This window comes from Ambystoma mexicanum, chromosome 6p (genome assembly GCF_040938575.1).
Source record: "Ambystoma mexicanum isolate Mex_15411 chromosome 6p, UKY_AmexF1_1, whole genome shotgun sequence".
Taxonomy (NCBI): domain Eukaryota; kingdom Metazoa; phylum Chordata; class Amphibia; order Caudata; family Ambystomatidae; genus Ambystoma; species Ambystoma mexicanum.
In genome coordinates, this window is record NC_090935.1 from 313,645,993 (window position 1) to 313,666,658 (window position 20,666).

General features: G+C 45.5%; 1 protein-coding gene across 1 annotated transcript in view; it reads right to left on the reverse strand.

Annotated features, from left to right (window-relative positions):
- Nucleotides 1-20,666, reverse strand: part of LMAN1 (lectin, mannose binding 1) — a 275,266-nt gene that overhangs the window by 144,345 nt on the left and 110,255 nt on the right. The window contains exons 9-10 of the mRNA XM_069627070.1: nucleotides 11,492-11,679; nucleotides 11,309-11,379 (exon numbers count right to left, since the gene is read on the reverse strand). Coding sequence (XP_069483171.1) covers nucleotides 11,309-11,379; nucleotides 11,492-11,679 — 259 coding nt within the window. The remainder of the gene's footprint in view (nucleotides 1-11,308; nucleotides 11,380-11,491; nucleotides 11,680-20,666) is intronic.

The following is a 20,666-nucleotide window of genomic DNA, read 5'->3' on the forward strand; positions in this document are numbered from 1 at the left end:
ACACTTCCCCACTCGGGTAAGACTGTGCTCTGCCTGCTGAGAACATCTGCCAAGGTGTTCTCCGTCCTCACCATATGAACTGCCGAGATCAAGATTTGGTTCTCCTGTAACCAGAACCACAGCTGTATTGCCTCTGCACAGGGGCGGGAGTGCACACCACCCTGCTTGTTGAGGTAGTGCATGGCCTCCGTGTTGGCTGTCGGGACGAAGACATGCTTCCCTCTGAGAGACGGTGCAAAAGCTCTCAGGGCTAACCTGAGGGCCGGCAAATACAGCCTGTTGATGTACAACCTGGTTTCCGATGGGAGAACAGAGGCCACTCACCTGCAAATCCTTGCAGTGGGCGCACCAGCCCTTCAGAGATGCATCCGTGACCACTCGGGCCTGAGACCAGAAGGGTTCCCCCGCCATGAGATTGCTGCGCGTGTTCCACAAGCCAAGTTCGCGGACTACCTGGCTGGACAGAGGTGATCTGTGAGAGCTCCTGGATACGGAGACCACTGGTCTCTCAGGAGCCACTGAAGGGATTTCATGCGCAGCCTGGCTTCTGGCACTAGAAACATACAGGCGGTCATGAGACCCAAAAAGGCAGAGGAAGCAAGCTGCTGGAAGGGTGGCTTGGTTCTGAAACAAATGCACCATCTGGGCTATGTTGCTGACTCTTCGGGAGGAAAATCATTCCCTACCTGAGTTGCCAAGACTGCTCTGATGAACTGGAGCCACTGAACTGGTGTCAGCCTGTGCAGCAGTAGGCAGGTGTCTTCCAGATTAGACAACTTCCCACAGATCAGCCAGTCGTCCAGATACAGGAACACATGGATCCCGGATCTCCTGAGGTGAGCCGCGACTACCGCCATGAGCTTGGTGAAGACCCCTGAAGGGAGGGCAGCACCTTGAATTGATAGTGCTTGTCCCCCATGAGGAACCTTGGGAAATTCCTGTGCTTTTGATGTTTTGGCACATGGAAATAAGTGTCCTGCAGGGCCTATTGACACCAGCCAGTCCAGAAATTCGAGTGTGTCGAGAATTTCTCTTAAAGTCACCGTCCTGTATTGGTCTTTCCTCAGGAACTCTCCCTTCTTGGGTACCAGGAATACCAGTCCAATCATCTGTTCGGGAGGTACCTCTTCCACAGCACCCTTCGACAGCTCTCAGTTCTTCCTGGAGCCCCTGTCATGGTTGGATTGGGGGCGGTGGGGGTCTGTCTGGGGGTCTTTTTAGAAAGGGCAAACAACCTCAATGAATCAACTGCGGGGCCCAGCGGTTGGTTTGCCAACCGGTGACAGTGTGTTATACAGCCGGAGAGCCACCTGGAAATGGAAGCCTTGAACAAAGCTTTCCCCTGGTTCATAGGACAAAGTTCACTAAAAGTTATGTCCATCAGAAACTCTTTGTGCGAGTCACATTGCACTCGCTAGATGTGGTGTGTGCTCTGAAATGCTAAGTCCTTTCACCCGGCGATGAAGGTGTCGGAAATAACAGGCAAATGTTTGTTGAGGTGGAATTCTGAGGGGACCTTTGGCATGAAGGAGGGGTGCATCCGCAGCACCACACTTGTGGAAAGTCAAATAAGGATGTTTGCAGGACAGGGCCTAGATCTCACCTACCCTCCTGGCAGAGGTGATGGCCATGAGAAAAGCGATCTTATATGAAAGGAACTTGAGAGGCGCTTGATGCATAGGCTCGAAGGGGGCCCCCCACCCACCATGAGCCTCGTCAGTACCGCGTTGATTTTTAAGGGCAGGCGCCTTCACCGGCGGGAATGATCAAAACAGTCCTTTGAAGAACTCCTTGACTAGACTGTGTGACCAAAGAGAAGACAGTCCCAGAGACCTGGTGTAGCGGGAGATAGCCGCCAGATGCACTTTGATGGAGGCGTGCGCCAGCCCCACCTTGGCTAAGGACATGTACGGAAGGACCTGAGGGGCCGTGTCCCTCAGGGGGGTTGATCTTCTGCACCAAGTTGCGAAACGCTTCCACTTGTGCCTGTAGCAGAGAGTCAATTACGCTCTGGCCCTTGCAAGGACCTCCCTGCATTCCGCCAGTAGCTCGTACCCACCGAACTCCAAAGGAGCCAGGCCTTCAGGTTCAGTGATCCTGGGTCGTGGTGGAGGATTTCACCTCCTTCTCTGGCGAGCAGATCCGCAACCACTGGCAGCTTGACTGGAAGGGACGTTGAAAGGCTGAGACGGTCCGGGTACCAAATCTGCCTCGGCCACGCCTGGGCGACGAGGATCATCCTGCATTGGCACTGTTTCAGTTGATTGATGACTTGCAGCAGGGTAATGATTACAGGAACAAAGGAGAACACGTCCCCCATGCTCGCCGGCTGGTGAAAGCTGCTGGAGAAACACTGGCATTTGGAGTTAGTCACTGTCGCAAACAGATCGTTCTGGGTCTGCCCCACCTGAGGAAGAGGCTGTCCACTTAAACCTGCCAAAGCACCCACTCATGGCAAGCATAACACTCTGAGGGAGTCAGCGATTGTGTTCTCGACTCCCGCCAGGTGAAAAACAAATGAGAAACATCCCCTGTACAATGGCCCAGTGCCACAAGTCCTGCGCCTCTCTGGAGAGCGCTGGGGATCTGTTGCCTCCCTGCTTCCTGATGTAAAACATTGTGGCGGTATTGTCTGTGAAGACCCCCACCACCTTGCCCTTAAGGAACGGTCGGAACGACGTGAAGGCCCAGAACACCGCTCGCAGTTCCAGGACATCAATATGGAGATCCCTCTCCTCCGGTAGCCACATGCCTCTGGCGTAGAAACTTCTGGTATGGGATACCCAGCCCTCCAGGGAAGTGTCCGTGGTGACTGTCTCTTGGTATGGGGGACTCAGTGTCCCTGGTGATGTTGGAACGCACGCCCCACCACCTTATCGCTTAATGGAAGTCCTCGTCGAGCACAATCCTGTCTGCGAAGCTTCAGGACACCCGGACCCACCGAGCGTCCAGGAACTCCTGAAGAGGCCACATACACAACCTGCAGAGCCAGAACAGCTAGGTACACGACATCCTGCCGAGCAGCGACTTGATGTTCCGCAATGTGGCGATCTCTAGTGCCAACAGCCGTTGCATCTTGCACAGAATGGTTGCTACTCTCTCCTCAGAAGGGGCCGCCTGGCAGGAGAGCGTGTTGAGCCTGGACCCCAGGAACAGCGCATTCTGCGATGGAATCAAGCAGGACTTTGGATAGTTCACTGAGAATCCCAGATCTGTCAGCAGCCGGACGGTCCGGTTCCTGTGTTCGACAGATTTCCTTTGACTTGGCCCGGATCAGCCAGTCGGCGAGGTACAGGTACACATGTATCCCTTGCAGACGTAGATGGGCAGTCACTTGTGCAGACACTTTGTAAACACCCCGAGTGCCGACTTCAGTCCGAAGGGGAGGGCCTTGAATTGTTAGAGTTTTCCCTGTACGACGAATCACAGGAACTTACGATGCTTCTCGTGAATCGGGACGTGGAAGTAAGTGTCCTCTAGATCATGCGACGTCAGGAAATCCCGTCCTCCAGTTGGTCGAGCACGTGTTGCAACGTGAGCATCCTGAATTTGAGACTTGAAGAACTTGTTTAGACGCTGCAGGTTGAGAATGGGCCTTCAGACTCCCCCCCCACCCCCCTCTTTTTTTGTTTACTAAGAAGTATCTAGAGTAGACTCCGGAGCACAAGAGTCACTTTGGAACCAGCTCAATCACCCCTTGTCTTAGCATGGCCCATACCTCATGCAGGAGCTGCGGATGTGCTGCTCCTGCTGGGCCACCGGTGGTATTCGCGGACACTTCTGCTGGAACTCAAGAGTGTGTCCGTGGGCGAGAGCGTCCAGCACCCATCGGTCAGTGAAGATCTTCTCTCACTCGCTGACAAAGCCTGCCTCCCACAGAGGTGCACAGATGGGGGCCAGACATCCTGGCCGGTTAAATCCTGCTTTCGGGGCCCGCGTGCTGCCTTGGGAGCGAAGACGGCAGCCACCTCCGAATGCCTTGAACGACCCCTGTAGGCCTTCTGGGACGTGGAACGGGAGAGTTGGCAGTACGAGGATGATCCCCGCGCCGAAACCCTTAGACGATCTTCCGGATTTGCCTCCTGAGGCAGGAAAGGAAAAGAATGCTGCTAAAGCATGCCTAGGGCCCGGGCTGTCTCTGTGTCAGTCTTGCTAGCCTGCAACGGCTCATCAAAGGCCTTTCCAAAGCGATGGTCTCTGTCAAAGGCATATCCAGGACCCTTGTCTGAACTTCCTGCCGAAAATTGGTGTCTTTCAACCAGCCACGACGATGGAGGCAGACACCGTTCCCCATCTGTTGGAACCCCATATCCGCGATGTCCAGGACCACAGTGATGGTAAGGGCCAATGCCAACTTGCCCTCTGGAGAATTTCCAGCGCCTCGATTTTTTGTCGTCAGTGAGAAATGCCACCAGCAGGGCCATCTTGTACAACAGCTCCCCATCGTACCTGGCCAGGTTCGCGAGAGCATTTGCTGCCCTAACGGTCATTGCCGCCGAGTAGATCACCTTTCTATCCATGGCGTCCAACTTCTTCCCCTCGCTGTCCAGGAGAACGGAGGCTAAAGATGATGGATTTGAGGACTTCCTCCTTGCAGCTGCTGAGACCACCGAGTCTGGGGAGGGCTGCAAACGCAGGCACTTGGGTGCAGACTCTGGCACCCGGTATATAATTTCCAGCCTGTCTCTTTTCGTGGGGGCTAAGGCCGGATTCTTCATCAGCGCCAGGCTCTCATCCCAAACGTTGTCCAGGAGAGGCCCTGCCAGAATGTTTTTCCTCGTCACCTCTCTGCGCTGGTAAAGGGAACCCTCTTTCTTGGTCTCTTCTGGTGTCAGCTGGAAGAGCTCTGATGCGGAAGGGAGGCAACCATAGAGTGGAACAATCACACTTCGTCCAGTGGAGAAGCTCTCGGTGGTGGGTAGACTCTGCCGCTGTCCGTGTCCGTCGTTGCAGTGTCCGTCCCCGTATCCCTAAGTGGGGTGGGAAAGGTGACGCAGTTGACGAGGCGTGGGATGCCATTTCCTCTTCTTTGCCGGCAGGGGGCCAGGTGCCACCAGGGCCAGCGCCGGGGGTACGTTGGCATCCTCCTCTGGATCTCTGACACCAGCAGTAGAGGGTTGATGTCCAGCGACAAGCCCGTGAGAGGTGGAGGGGGAGTAGCCTTGCTGGGCCCAGCGCCTACATTGTGTCTGCCGTCATCCCCCTCGATGATTCAGTCAACATCCTCAGCATTTCCACAGTCATTCGCCATGTCCTCCAGGACCGTGCAAACGGACACCATCCTTCCTAAATCAGCAGAGCCTTCCAGCAATAGACAAGGTGGTGGAGTAAGGGTTCTACTCTTATACCTCTCGGAAGGCAGTGAATGCACACAGCACCCAGTCGCATATCAAACAAAAGGGGTAATGAACACAGATCTAGGTGTATGAAGGAAAACGCTCATTCAAACATATCCTCGCCACTCACACCGTCAGGAATCATACACAATCACAATCTTTTTTGTGCATGAAACCTATTCATTTCTATCGACATTTAAATGGAATCCGAGAAGAGCCGTAACAATGCGCTTTCAATTTTCAAATGTTTTGCCCCTCAAAGAGCTGAGCAGATTTCCTTTTCATTGTTATTTCAGCACAACAGCGTTATGAAAATACCCTCTTTGAAACACTCCGGCTATAATCAGTTAAACATATCGCCTGGTGACAAGCATATAAGAATATGAACCACCAATCCAGTGTTAAGGCAACTGCAATCGATACAATTAACATACACAAAGTAAGAGAAGGGAAATTCCCCAACAAGATAATCTTCAACACATTCCCAGAAACAGCTAATAGTGCAATGTGCTTAAAGAGACTCACCAGGGAAGCAGGACCCTCTTGCATTTTGCAACAATTTTTCCCTGGGCTTCCACTCCTATGCGAATGTTTCTGAAAAATAGCTAAAAGGCTATCCAATCTACCTGGAAATTAAAGTCCTTGTACCCGTCATCTTCCTCATACAGGCTGCAAGCCAAAATAAACCATTATCCTATATTTTTACCTTCTTTCGCAACACTCTTGGACAGGTTCTTTGGTATTCAAGCAATACACCATAAATTAAAACAAATAATTTGTTGTACACATTCCACTCGTACAACCATGAAAAACATCTTAATTGCTACGAATTGTAGTGCTGAATGGGCATTATTTAAAAAAAAGGGTGTCACTGGGACGTGACTGCCAACATCCTCTGCAAACAACAAGTCTGGTCAAACATATTGGCCACCATGTCCTAGCAATGCCGCTTTTAAATGGCTGACCACATTCTCTGCATTTAAATCAGTTAACCTACTCCCAGTAAAGAATAAGGTGATTTCTGGTCTGCAAAATCGTAATCCAAGTTTAACTCAGTAACTTGAAGGTTAACAAATCATACACTAGGTTCATGCATGGAAAGGCAAAAATAAACTGTTTAGGACACTACAAAGTGTTTTCATTTCCTTGCTGAAAGGCTAAGAAGTGCTGTCCTTGAAATGAAGAGCCAGCAGTAATCTGAACAAAGCTACCTAGACGGCATTCATTTTTTAGTATTAAAACAATTCAGGAAAATATTAAATTCTTAGAATATATGTCAAGACTGCTTTGGACATTAAGATTATAAGATTTATGGAATCTTCCAAAGTAAATTACTTCCAGAGAATGAGTTGTTTTCTTTCAGAAAGGATAAGCACTAACAATGAAACAGGCTGTTCATTTCATGTACCAATATTCCAAGATGCTTATTTAATCAGGGAGTACGATCATAAGGTACCGTTAGATACATTAATTGCAAATAGGCAATCGCTAAACGAACAAGCCGATTATTACAACAAAAGTCAATTGGATTTTCCTTTTACAAATATTTGTGAAGAATATTTAAAAAAAGCTTTCATGAAAAAAAAGATATGGGGTACACATCTACTCTTTCATTTCATCAAAGTGACCTAGTTTAATAAATTGTCAGATGTTGCCCAGGAAAATGTATCATTTGTCATGGCCCTTTAATAACACAGAAGCAGGACTATCACAATACTTATGGCTTAAGGAATCTAGTTCCAACTAAAACGGTAAAGGTTTTGAAATGCTTTGCGCATTTGCCAACAGAAGAAAACATTGAGAAATAAGAAATAAATTAACAAAACAATGTTAGTCCTTTAAGCTACCAAACCCAACAATGTGACCCGACCAAGGATTAACAACTAGTGTCCGATGTAATGCTCGTCAGCAAACTTGAAGACGTAATGATTCTATAATAAGGTTATAGGTTTAAGTTGTGTTTCCTTATAAATACAACAGAAATAAGAGTCGTGTGGGTTGAAAACAAAATTTCACATTAAGCACAAGGTTTCCAAATGTTGCTTTATGTATCATTTTACTATAGGTACGATTGTCAATCTAGCATGTTATCCACATAAGTTAATTTCACACATTACAAGTAGCTTGAAATCCTCAAAAATAATCCAACCAGTTTTTATTCTTATTATAATAATTGACACAAGATATCTGCTTAAGGAAATTCACAACGGCAGCATCCACGGCATTGACTTTTTCACCTTAGATTTGCTTGCACCGAAACAAGCTTGGCAACTGAAAACTGTTAACCCATGGGAACAAAACTCACAGAATCTTTTTAGCCAACTACCATTAGTGAAAGAAAGCTGAAGATAACCTTCCTCTAGGTAACTCAAGTTAATGAGACTGAACACAAATGATTCAGAGGTTTTGTATAATAGCAGCGCTGTCGGAAATTATCTATTCAATCTATATTTTATACTTCAAGTATTTATAAAAGTATCAAACAAATAAAAAATGAATTGAATATTTCATGACTATTGAGCCTTCAAAGTTGGAGTTGTACACAAACTCAACAAAAAAAAAACCTAAAAACATCTAATCTTTTTCAAACTATGTGTTTCCATAGGGATTGGGTAGAGAATGAAGAGTTGATATATTTACAAAACATCTCACATCTCGTTACATTAAAGATATTCTTCCTGAAAGACTAAACACAATCTAGATACATCAACAAGGGCTCTTAGCAAGTCATCAAGCATTCAGATCATACTTAACCTGCATGTTGGAGACAAGGGGTTTGTGCAATTTAAATTAAGCTACTCCTCTGCTAATTAAATGCAATAGACTGCCTATGGAATTTGATGATTTTATGCCTACATACCTCCTTTCAAATTGAATTCACCATCAACACATGTCTTTGGTTCATACATCTATGATAATGTTGCTGTGTACATGCTTACGTGCATGCAAATGTTATCCAGCGATTTTACCGAATACGTTACAGAGAATGCTTTATCGAAAACTAACAGCGAAAAAAATAGACATGTTGTTAAAAAATAATATGGGGTGGGATAAGTGGGATAAACAGGTGGGGTTGGGTTCGGCTTATAGCCCCCCACAAAATAAAAGCACAACAAAATAAAGTTTTTTTTAGTTGTTTTGGGTTCAGTAAAAACACAGCATTCTCTTTAATGGCATTCATTAAAATCACAGATCCCATGCAAATCTGTTGACCTTGCTGGTTTTGCACTCCTTCTCTGCCCCTCAACCACCCCCCTCCCCCCCGCCTCACATCTCCCTTTCACTCACTGGGTCAGTTGTACACCAACAAGCAAGGCACCAAATACAATTTTGAAGTGGGAGTGTTTTACACCCTATTCTTTGGGTGAGTAGATGTTAAAAAGGTAACCGACTCAAAATAGGGCCTTTAAAAAGGTAAGGAAATAGATATTTTAATGTGTCAGGAAATCACATCATACGAAGCTGCCTAGTCATATCAGTGAAGCCAGTAATAGTAGTAGAGCTCAAATCTGTTGCTCTGAACCGAGACCACTGATAACTATTTCATGGAGGTGAGTGAATTGAAGCAGTAGGACAGTTTTGTTCCTTGGATATTACTCTCAATTTTCTTTTGTTGGGATTATAAATGGCCGATTGCATTGGTAGCGTGGAAAATAAGCACCTCAGCAAATAAGCATGTGTCCTCCCACTTCACTTTATTCAACTGCTACCATTGCCTTTCCAGGTCTGGAATACTACTTCTGGGTCCACCCAGTCATCACTCATCCTCTTATAAGCAATAGGCAATACCTTAATTGAGTTTTTGCTTAACTACCAAAGTCTCCCTGTTCACCATAACTAGGGTGGACTCCTAAAATCTGACCAGCAGGGTTGAATTTAGGTTTTCATTTAAACAACAGCAAACAAAATATTTAAACTGAAAAAGAGAAAAACTAAATTCAGTGAAGGTGAAGCAGAAGATTATTCCACATACTAGGGCTCAGCACAGAGAACCATCAGTCTCCTTTCGTTGGATGAAAAGGGCGTTCTAGCAGGTAATGTTTGATTTTCTGGGTGACGTACTGCAGTGCCTGCTCATAGTCACATTTAAGGATTAATCAGAGAATGAAATGGTAACCCACTGGCATATGCTGCAAATGTATGGCATGTCTATCGGTTGAAACTGAGGAAAGGCTGGGAATTAAGCAAATTAGCTCGAAAGCTGCCTTTGGGTGATTTGAAGATGACTCAGCAAGTAGTTTGGTAATCCTCAAAGCATTGGCATAGTAAAACCGTGACTTCACAAGAATGCCGACCACCAAAGCACGATTCGTCTGGAAGATGGAGGGGTGGGTAGAGAAGGAGCATCAATCAGTATTCAAAGTCAAAAAAACAAGCATCCAATAGCTTAATTAACTTAGAGAACTAAATTCATTTCAGGGTCCCAAGTGATCCAAAGGGTGGGCTTAGGAAAGCCATTTAGAAGATCACAGTGTATGTCTTAAAGATTCTTTAAAAGAGGAGTGGGTTCTAGAAGCATAATCTTCGTCTGGGGAGGGTAAGAGGAGGACAGGGGGGTTGTGGTCGAGTTGTATTTTGCTGGTGCCCAGAAAAGGTTTAATTTCAGCAAGACTGGAAATGGGAGAACTTTCTATTTAAATGAGAGTAGCGGGAGAGGTTGGGGGGGTTGGGGGGGCGCATTGAGGTACCCCGCAATGACCAGAGAGGTGGCAGGTCTGATATTGATCTTTTATTTATATCGCGCTCGTACACAAGGGCCCATCTTGAATAGACACCTCACGGAAATTATGGAGCCATTCCAAAGAGGGATACAAGACTTCAAATATGCTGGAGACTGGAGACAAATGGATAGTGGTCCACTGTATCAAAGGCAGAGGACAGATCTACACTGACCAACAGGTACAAGTAACCCTGATCATCCCAAACAGAGAATAGGGCATGTATATGGTTTAAAATCTGACTGCAAATGGTCCAGATACTGACTAGAAGTCACAAAGTCCCCAGTTGTTGAGTCACCCCTTTCTCAAGGATCTTGGTAATCCAACACAGAACAGAAAGGGATTGAAAGTTCTCCAGCGCATCTGGATCCAATGATCATTTCTATGGAATTGGAGGAACGCGTTCAAGCCCGGGGAACAAGTTCCTGATGATGCAATGTCGTGGGTCAGAAGGACATGACTCAGATAATCCATTTCACTGAAGTATTTATTTAAAGAAAAGGGTAAACTCCTATATTTCCCTATGCTATGAGGCGTCCCCATCCCTACCAAACAAAACAAGGTGCTGTTCAGTCGTCAGTGAATGTCTTAACAGAATCGGTCGCCATGCAAACTAACCCTTTCTCATCCTACCACTAACTTAATAACTAAATACAGGAAAATGAATCCCTTCTCCTGGGGTTTTTGCTTCTTGCAGATTCAGTTCAATAATTTATCTTCGAGTAGTCTCTCGGGATTGTTTATATCAAATTGTGTAGTTCCTTCAATACTTTATGGGACTTTGATCCCTGCTTTCTTTGGTAATGGATTTCCATTACTTTCGTGTTTTTCTTTTGGAAGGTAAAACATCCAAACTAGAGTGGGCTGATTTTTTAATAAAGAGTAATAGAGTAAGCAAGAGGGGCTGATAAATGTTTTAATACCCGGGAAAAGTTCTATGGGCTTATTAACGGCTGAACAAATCCAAATTGTAGAGGAAGTTACACTGTTTTCCCAATTGCTTTTCAGTATATATGGAGGTCTTCTCAAATGTCATTAATACTAAAGAGCATCCCCTTGATCTTCACCCTCATTTTTTCCCCCCCAATAAATGTAAGAGATTTTAACTATGAACATTCTTAAGCATGGAAGCATTTGGACTTGGAGAAAGTTTATGAACATTTAGAAAAGGTATTTCCTTTGCGACAGTCTAACTGCATATGCAGTTTAACGCAAACTGTTCGGAAGAATGTGCTTTAGATCAACATTGCTTACCTCATCTCATTCACCTGTTTCAATACATCCTGCTGCGTATGTAGAAGAGCATCGAGATCCTGCTGGGAGACCTGGAGAAAACCAAAAACTAGCTTCAGTGAATAAGTCAGAGACCAGGAGACCAAGCTATGCATCCAATGCACAGGATGTGTGTGCAAGCAACAGAGTACTATTGGTGCTAACCTGAACTTGACCATGGTCTCCCGTTCCTCTCTTCGCAATTTCATTTGTGAGAGCATTGACATACCTCCGTTGCTCGTCAAGAATCATATCAAGCTGCCGATTTAGTTGCTTGATTTCAAGATGAATACGATTTTGGCCCTCAAAAACTTGCCTGAGCTCACGGTCATTTACAGATTCATACAGGTCATCTGCAGAGAAAAAAAATTAAAAATGTATTGAACATACTACAAACATAATTAGTGTAATGTGCCGCTCACAGCTTCCAAATAAGGATGCATGGGTAAAGCATGCACCAATGTTGCGAGCTTGATTGTCTCTTCATTACTATTGGCACAACATGCATTTAAAGCTACTCCTTACGCATCAGACTTTTTATACAGACTGGGGGATACACATGAATGGTGCAAAACCGTGCGTGCCAGACTGTACTGTATTGAATACAACAATTCTTTCCATATTTACAGCAATCGGTATAAGGATTTATGGAGCAGGAGCTAAAAGCATATCCTGGGTATCATTTATTTTATTTATTTGCATTTGTTGAGCGCACAGCGATTTGTTAAGGCACCGTGGCGCTCGTTACAGTGTTGCTTATACTTAGTTACATACAATTAATGTCCGTCGGTGTTACATTGGACGATATTATTCTTTTGTTACATACATGCATTGAGTAGCAGGAGAATCAAGTGAACAGGGTTAGTTGAAGAGGGCGGTTGAGTTTTCTGCGGAAGGAGAATCATCCAGCAAGATAACGATCACCCAACTATGACCTATTTTGGTTTAAATGTCTTCTAGATGTGTCTGTACCTTTAGAGACATTCTCAACCCCCAGATTTAATGTAACACATGTAAGTTTGTAAGGTACGAATTGACATTAGCAATCAAAGGTAGTTCCTGAAAGTGATTGGTGTCAGGCTAACCAGGCTCTCCCAGACTACAAGCAGGAGATAAATAGCTCTCAGCACTTTTGAACACCATGTAAAGTCTGATAGAAAAAACATTGCATACCTGTAATAGCCTTTACTTATCGTCCGACGCAAAGCATGTGAATCTAACTAGTGGTTGGTGCAAAGTATTCCAGGGCTTGTTTTCGAATTCATAAAGGGGCGTTGAAACGGCAGGATTGTAATACAATACCTGTTGTGACATGTACTGTTCCCATGGTCCCTCACGCGTTGTGGTCCTCAGATAGTTTGGTTTCTGAACTGAGCTTGCATGAAGTGTATATTTAATTATAAGATGTGAAGAAACGTGAAGGTGTAAGTTGTTTATGTACTTTCTACTCCCAACGAGGGAAGGAAGGGTGGGCGCATGTGAACCTAAGCAGATACAAGCATCAGAAAGACTTATTACAGGTATGTAATGTTTGCCTTATGAAGCTTGTGGATCTGCTTAGAATCACATGCTTTGCATAGCCTAGAAAGCAGGAGAAGGATTGTAAGAAGGTACAGAGGTAAAAAGATATCCAGCACTGCTTGCTCTACTTGAGAGTTGCTCCTAGTTTGTGTGTCCACACAGTAATGTTAGATGAATGGGTGAACTGAGCTCCAGGTTGCTGACCCAGATTGCCACTAAGGGCCCTTTTGCAATTAAGGCAAATGTGGACCCCCCTTGTTAATTTGCATAATTTAAGTAACTTTAGGTCACCCTAAGTTACTAGGGGAATCCAGACGTGGACCCCTTGCTCACTGTTCTTAGAGAGGCACAGCTCCACCCTACTGATGAGGTCCAACCAGACCGAAACACGTGTCTGGGGTTGCTGTTGGTACTCTTGTCCAGAGGAAAACTGCCTAGCATTTCGGTGCTGGACTGCCCCACATATCAAAGACTGATATGTTTTGGATCTTTCGCCTCTGTGAAAGATAGTGAGCTAAAGAATCTGGGTAAGGCTCTCGTAACCAGGACTAATGTCTGCCAGTACCCCCCGCCCCCTTGTTCATTTGCATAATGTGGCAGCAGTACCATGTGTAGTGTGCGCTCTAGGTGTAAATGGTAGTTCTCTTAGATAACCTGTAGCATGTTACAATACATTTAGAAATTACTGCTGTGGAGACCAGAACCCCTTCTCTCCCTAAAGCTATAGAAACCAAGAACTGGTCCGTTTTCCTGATTGGTTTCATCTTATTAAGATGGCACACGACAGCTCTCTTAAAATCTAGTGTACGGAGGGCTCACTCTCCAGAGTTTAGTGGGTCTTGAAAAAATACTGGAAGTACAATAGATTGGTTGTTATGGAATCTAGAAAAGTACTTCAGTGTGAACCGTGGGTGTGTCCTTAGGACCACTTTGTTCTTGCGTATTGTGACAAAGGGCTCTGAAACAAACAATGCTTGGAGTTCACTTACTCTTCTTATAGAAGGGATGGTTATAAGAAAAGCAGCCTTGTAAAATGAGATTAGAGGCTTGCCTTATGCATGGGTTCGAAGGGGGCACATGAGCTTACTTAAGACAATGTTTAAATCCCAACCTGGAGGTGGATTAGCAATCGGGGAATATAGTCTTTTCACTCCTTCCATAAAGGCTTTCACAACTGGAAAGTACCACCACCAAGAAACCTTGCTTTGACATGTTATGTAGGCGGAAAGCGCAACCAAATGGACTTTCAAGTAATTAAAAACTAGACCCGAGACTAACAAGAGAAGTAGAAAGTGTGCACTATGTTAGAAGGTGAAAAGTCAATGGGATTCACAGACTTTCTACACCATACTACAAATCTCTTCCATTTAGCAGTGTCGAGTGTGTGGTTTACGTGCCTCTTAATATTTCCATGCATCTGGTAGGGAAATTAACATGGCCAAACCCGATCTTCAGGAGCCAAGCTGCTAGGCTGGTCATCTGAGGATGTGGATGAAGGGTTGACCCTTTGTTCTGAGACCTGTTCTTAGGGATGATTCGTTTAATTGGTGCTGGTGCGAGTACCATGTCTGACGTGCTGACAATGGAGCCACCAGGATCTAAATCAGATGTTTTTGATGCATCCTATGGATTACTCCGTTCAAGAGTGGGGATTGAAAGAAAAGCATATGCAAATATCCCTGACCAAATGATCCACAGTGCATTCCCTATGGTTTTCCTCTGGAGGAACCTGGAGGCTGTGGTAGGTCAGAAGGAGACAGACCAGTTTTTGGCATTGTTGAAACTGTTGTATTAAAACAGTAAGTAATATGGCCTCATGTTAGGGAGAATTCGCAGAAATGTGCCAATTCCCTTCTACCTTAGAGATCCCCAGCTCTTTTGCTGGACTTTAATTTTTATCCTGGAGAGAGAGAGACCCTTTTTCCCCTCCCACTCGCTCATGTATTTTTATTTGAACACTGCGTTTCTTTTGGTTTTGGAGTCTGAAACGCCATACACATCTTTTTTCGCATTGTGACACACAGCACCTTCAGTGCAGTGACACAGGGAACTCTTAGATTTTGCAAAGGTTTACATACCTTCACTTGGTTAAATTACTGTTTCCAAGGGCAGTAAAGTGAAATTGACTACTTACCTTTAGTAACTTTGTAGACCCATCACTCACTATCTTGCATTGAGTGCTGGATGGGTTACTTATTATCCCCTTCGTCTACTTCTTATGTAACATTTTTAGGTTACCCTTTCTACAATGAAAGGCTGGTGGCAGAGGTTTACTTTTTCCTACCATTGTGCGTTTTTACTGTGGGCTGCGTTCGTAGCTGCACGATAGCACCCATGGGTGCCAATTTTGTCAAAATGGCCCTGGTTGTCTTTTTTCACCATTTCTTGTTGGAAAGGTCCTTCTTGAGATTTACTTTGTTAATTTTGTCTTTGGCAGGTTCAGTGGTGAAGCCTGCCCTCTGGCTCCAGCGTGTCTGGCAGGGCAGGAAGCGAGGGAGGTGCCCAAAACTCACTGTGCTTAGTCTCCTTGGTTACAGGAATGCACCCTAAGGTTATTGGCTGGCTGGCTGTGCTTGGAGGACAGCCACCCTGCCGTGTGAGTGAGAGCTAGGCTGCAAATGAATGGGAGAGACTTGCATAAAAGGTGAGGTCTTTTCCAAGGAAGGCAGAGTCGACCACCGAACTAAGGAATCCGAAGAAGAACTTGGAAGAGCCGCTTGCTGCAATTCCTCGACCGTTGGTTTGCCCGGTGAAGCCCTGCTGCAGTGCTGAAGTGCCAAATTCGCCTTGACTAGAGAAGCCCTGCAAAGGACGACTTCTCTCCTTGGGTTGGTGGCACCAATTGACCCCAAGACTAACTCATCTGGAAATCCTTGTGTTGCTGGCTGTACTTCCATTGCTGCTGCAGGAACCGAGTGCCAGAGAGAGAGGAACACCAGAATCGAGTGCATCGTCTTTAAGCCGGACATGAGCTCCAGACTCCCTCGAAGCAGGCCTGACCAAGCCCGAGTCACCTCAACAGAGTGTGGGACCCCAGATGCAATGAAAGCCTACTTGGTGTCCAAGAACCGGGGTGGTGCTATTCGCGAGAAGCTGACACCACGAAGTGCCGCTAATCTGAAATGTGCCCATTGCTGCCGCCGACCTTTGAATCATAGTGTAGGAGTCCCCAGACATCCTCCCCAGTCTCCCCACGACTGAAGCCCAGGAACAACAGGCTCTGCCAGACTACAACAGGAACAATAGCCAGCTGGAACCAATTTCTTTAGACCTAAGGTACTGTGAACTAAGGGGTACTTGATCTTGCTGTGTAGCTTGCTCTTCAGTTGCGACTTGCATTTGCTGCCTTTTGCAGAGTTGCTTGCTGCTTCTTTGCCCTCCACAAGCCCCCCAGCTTGTGGCCCAACAGTGATTTCATTTTCTACAAAACTCACTATAACATTGTGCAAGACTATTTACTTACCTTCAGGAAGGGCCTCAGCTCCCCTAGACTTTGCTCCAGTGACATTGGCTGTCCTGGCTCCTTGAAGACTAACCTCCGACTGTTTTAACTATCCCTCCAAAAAGTCATACATTCTTTACTTGTATAGCTGGGAAAGGGTTAATCTACATTGCATTGAGGGGTTCAAAAGTGCTTACATGCTTGAGAAACTTGTTAACCATTCTTTCCTTACCCAAACTTTTCCTTTTGAAACCAAACTCAGTATTGCTCTAAATATACCAGTGATATATCAATGTCCAGTGTCCTGGCGATTGAAGTCACCTCAGCATGTAGGAAGTGTGTGTGCCATCCCAAAAGCGTATCTGCTGATTTAGTGAAACAGAGTGTGTATTTTGAAGAATATCTAAGTGTTACATATTTGCTCCCTTCTAAAGAAAGCTTACAGAACTGAAATTAATAAATAATTGTTTAATCAAGAAACCTTGAGTAAGTGTTATTTGGATACTTGTCACTGTGCAAGTCTACGCTGCAACCCTACAGTTCACATTGACCCCTCTTGAGATAAGCCTGGCTGCTCAGTCACTCTACCAACTTGTGTAGTACATGCTTATACCGAAGGGTGGGTTAACTATTGCCAAGAGGACAAGCCAAGGCTGGTGCAGTCTCCCACAGGGTACTGCATACAATCTTGCCTAACACCTCACTATCCCTAATCTGTGGGTTCCCCTGCTAACCAAACCAACTAATGTGATCGCCGTCTGATGTGAAATCCAAAGTAAGCAGTCTGTCCTCTGTCCAAAGCTAAGCTGAGGCTTTCTTCTCCTTAGATGATTTTGAAATAGTTTATGACTATATCTTTGATTATGTGGGACATGCATGGTATCAAGAGAGACAGACTCAAAAGGGTTTTTGGAAAAACTTAATTTACTAAGGTTTCTGGGTGGGTGTAATGCCCGACTGGCCCTAGCTCTAAAGGGGCAATTCCCTTAACTGATGTTTCTAATGGTCGTCATTGTCTAGTCCAAAATAAAGGTCTGTGTATAAACCTATGCTTGGCCTCACTGTACAAAAATGCAATATTTATTTAGTTTTGAAAATACTTCCCGTTTCAACAAAAAACCTGGAAACCAAGAATTGGTGCTGCTTGGTCAATGTCACACAAATGAGTTCAATCAACAGGGCCGTTCTTAAGACCTTCTCCGCGGGCCCCTTGTAGTTATTCCAACTACCTTTAAGGTTTTTAAACTCCTTGGGGTTGCCTTCCCCAAGCTACAGCTTATTTGAATTTTCAAAACTCGATAGAAAAAAGTATCTTCAAGGTTTGTAAGCTTCTTGGGAAGTTGGGGTTCCCTTCCCCACACTTCAATCCTTTCAACAGTACAACAATACAACAAATAATATGTCTCCAACTTGGTTGAGCCTCTTAGGGCTCATTTGCCCTCCCCCCCCCCAAAAGCCCAGGCCCCTTCCAACCTTAAAACAAAGTCACTATTATCAGGATGCTTTCCTTGACAGGCCTCTCAGGGTTCCTTTCCTCAAGCTTTAGGCGTCTTCCAGCTTTCAAACACACAACTAACATGTTGCAGTTTCTTCTTAATTTCACAGGGCGTCCTTACCCAGATTTAGGCTCCTTTAATTCAAAACACAAATTCCATTGCAATAGGATGTTGCTTTTCCTTTCTGCTAACCTTTTCCCTATACCATCCGTTCATGGGGTAGAATCAGAGGCTTTTGAAAACGCCAGGCTCTTACCTTCTTCTAGGCGTGACTACTCTGACCCTTCTGCCCCTCCCCGTTTTCTTCTTGTTTCGTTTCTTTATACCTTTTTTTTTCCCCCTCTTCAGATGCTTCCTGCACCCCTTTACTACCTTTCCTTTCCATGCACACTTGCACCTGCTTTTTGGTTTCCTTCTTATCGTGTCCCTGGCCCCTTTCCTTGCCTATTCTCAGGCCCCTCTTTGTTACGGGCCACTCGCACTTGTCTGCTTCTTTCCACTTTCTATTTGGATCAATCTGTTTTTCTTGCTTTCCACTATGTGTGCTTACAGCTATGCCTTTTTTGGTTGGTACCATGTGTTTATACCGACAACCAAAATAAAGACATACATTTTCAGTGAATTTATGGTCGCTTCTAATTTGGTGGTCCCCCCAATCCACCTGTTTGTACGGCTTTTTTACCCTCACCCCCATATATACTTTTAGAATTATAATTTTTTTTTTTTTTTTTTTTTTAAAAGGTTTGTTATTCAGGCATCACTGAAAATGTGTTATTTATTTTTTTGTTATTAAGACTGCATACCCTGTGGCTTTCACGCTTTCTGCCTTTATGCGTTTGCTTTGCATTCGGCTTCGCTTATCAGCTTTTACACTTTCTGCTTTGCTCTGGCCTTCAGCTGCACTTCTGCTTTAATTCTTTCCTTTCTTTGCAATTCTGTGCCGCTTTTACTGTCCGTGCCTTTCTCTTGCTCTGCTCTCACCCATACGCATGCTCCAGAGTTCCTCTCACAATCCCCATGATTCTCAGTGGGCAGTGTCACATTGAGAGGCGTTTCCCTCCTGGAAGTGCAAGGTTGAGGTCAGGGTCTCACCACCTGCACCCCAAGGGAACGAGCACTGTTCTGAACCTGGCCTGCAGAAATTGCTTCTCCGGCTGCCACTCCACACTACAGCCCACACACAATGGGGTAGCGTCTCTGCATGCCGCCATCCTCAAGCCTGCAACTCCTGCTTCTCTCCACTCCTGGGCTACACCGGCTCGGACTTATTCCCAATCTGGCTCATACTTGTGTGCATGACCACACCTTTTATAGTGAACCAAACTGTCAAGTGGAGACCGGTGTGAGTAGTTACTATATAGTGCCTGACCCTGCATGACTATTAGTGGAACAGCCCATCTTCTTTCTAGGGTAGTTTCCCTTACTTTCCCCAGGTTATTCCTATGGGTAATCTTTACTGTACTTCGTTGCCTCCTCCTCGGCTTAGTATTTCTTGGAAATGGGGGAGATGGGGATGAAGTGAGATTGTAAACATCCCCTTGAGGGTAAGGGAAAGGGTTTAAACATGTAACAAGATTTAGACTGAGTTCTGATCATCTTATCAGCGCGTTGATCGGGGTGTCAGAATCGTCTGATTTGCTCTACCCCAAAGGAAGAAGTTGTCCCCTTCTATGTCTGCCAATGGTTTACGTTTATAGGGTTCTAGTTGGCTTTCCCTATGATTTGAAGAGGATGGAGAATCCTTGTTCTCAGTGCTCTGATCTTGTATTTGCGCCTTCCTCCCTCTCCCCTTTGGGTAATCAACTCCTGCCCTGCTCACTCTGGGGTCATGTCAGATAGAATGAGATCCAAAAATCTTGCTACCTGCGTTTGAGGTATTGGAATCAAGATATCTCAAGAAGGCATCTGGGACTTCCTCCTCCCCTGTCCGGTTAGAATACCACGTCTAGCTTAGGGTATTCTCCTGAGTGCAACTCCAACCTCACCTACCCGGGTGACCCGGCATCGCTCGTTCAGCCCCAGGGTTGGGATCCAGGAGAGATGGTCCTCCCCTGGCTACCTGAAGAGAGGACTCTTGGGTCTTAAAATACCCCTCGGTTTCTCACAATTAGCTTGTTCAGTTTCCAAGTCCCTGGTTCCACTATTTGTCCTCTTTGTAGACTTCCCCTCTGTTTCTGGCTTTGGAATCACCTTTTACAATGTCTTTCATTGTCTCCAAGTCTCTCCTCTTCCAATATTACTAGGGATGCCAAATCCCCCCCTTTATTTGGTTCTGCATATTCCTATAGCTCTAACTCCGTATGAATAAGATATTTGATATATTGGTAACTGTATGCCTGGTGTATTTTGTATGGTATGGACGTGGCCATTGGGGGCGCAAGAAAGTTTTGCTGTTGCATTGGGCCGACAGGGGCATATTGATTGTATCCCGGTCCCATCCCAACTACATTTGCTTGCAAAATGACCGCACTTCCCACATCCAAACACTGAACTGGCCCCATTTCCCCTCTCTGCACCATCCCTCCAAATACGCCTCTGCCCCCTTGGATTACCACCTTGCTGACCACCTGGATGCCCTTCAGAGTACTGTGACTTCCGTCCAAAGTGGCACTACCCTTGTCCTCCGTCTGGCCATAGCGCTGCGATGCTTGAATCCGGCCGCACTGCTACCTGACCTGCTGGCTATTGAGTAATAGCCGTTACCGCCCCTTCAACTGCTATTTTCACCAATTCTTTCTGTACCAGTTTTGCTTCCTCAGCCTGAAACCTTTGTGCCGTTGTCTTTTCTCCCTCTTTGATCCACTTACAGTGGTGTATACTTCTAGTCTGTATCTCGACCTACCCGTTCGATGCCCACTATCTTTTCAAGTGCTTTCTGCAC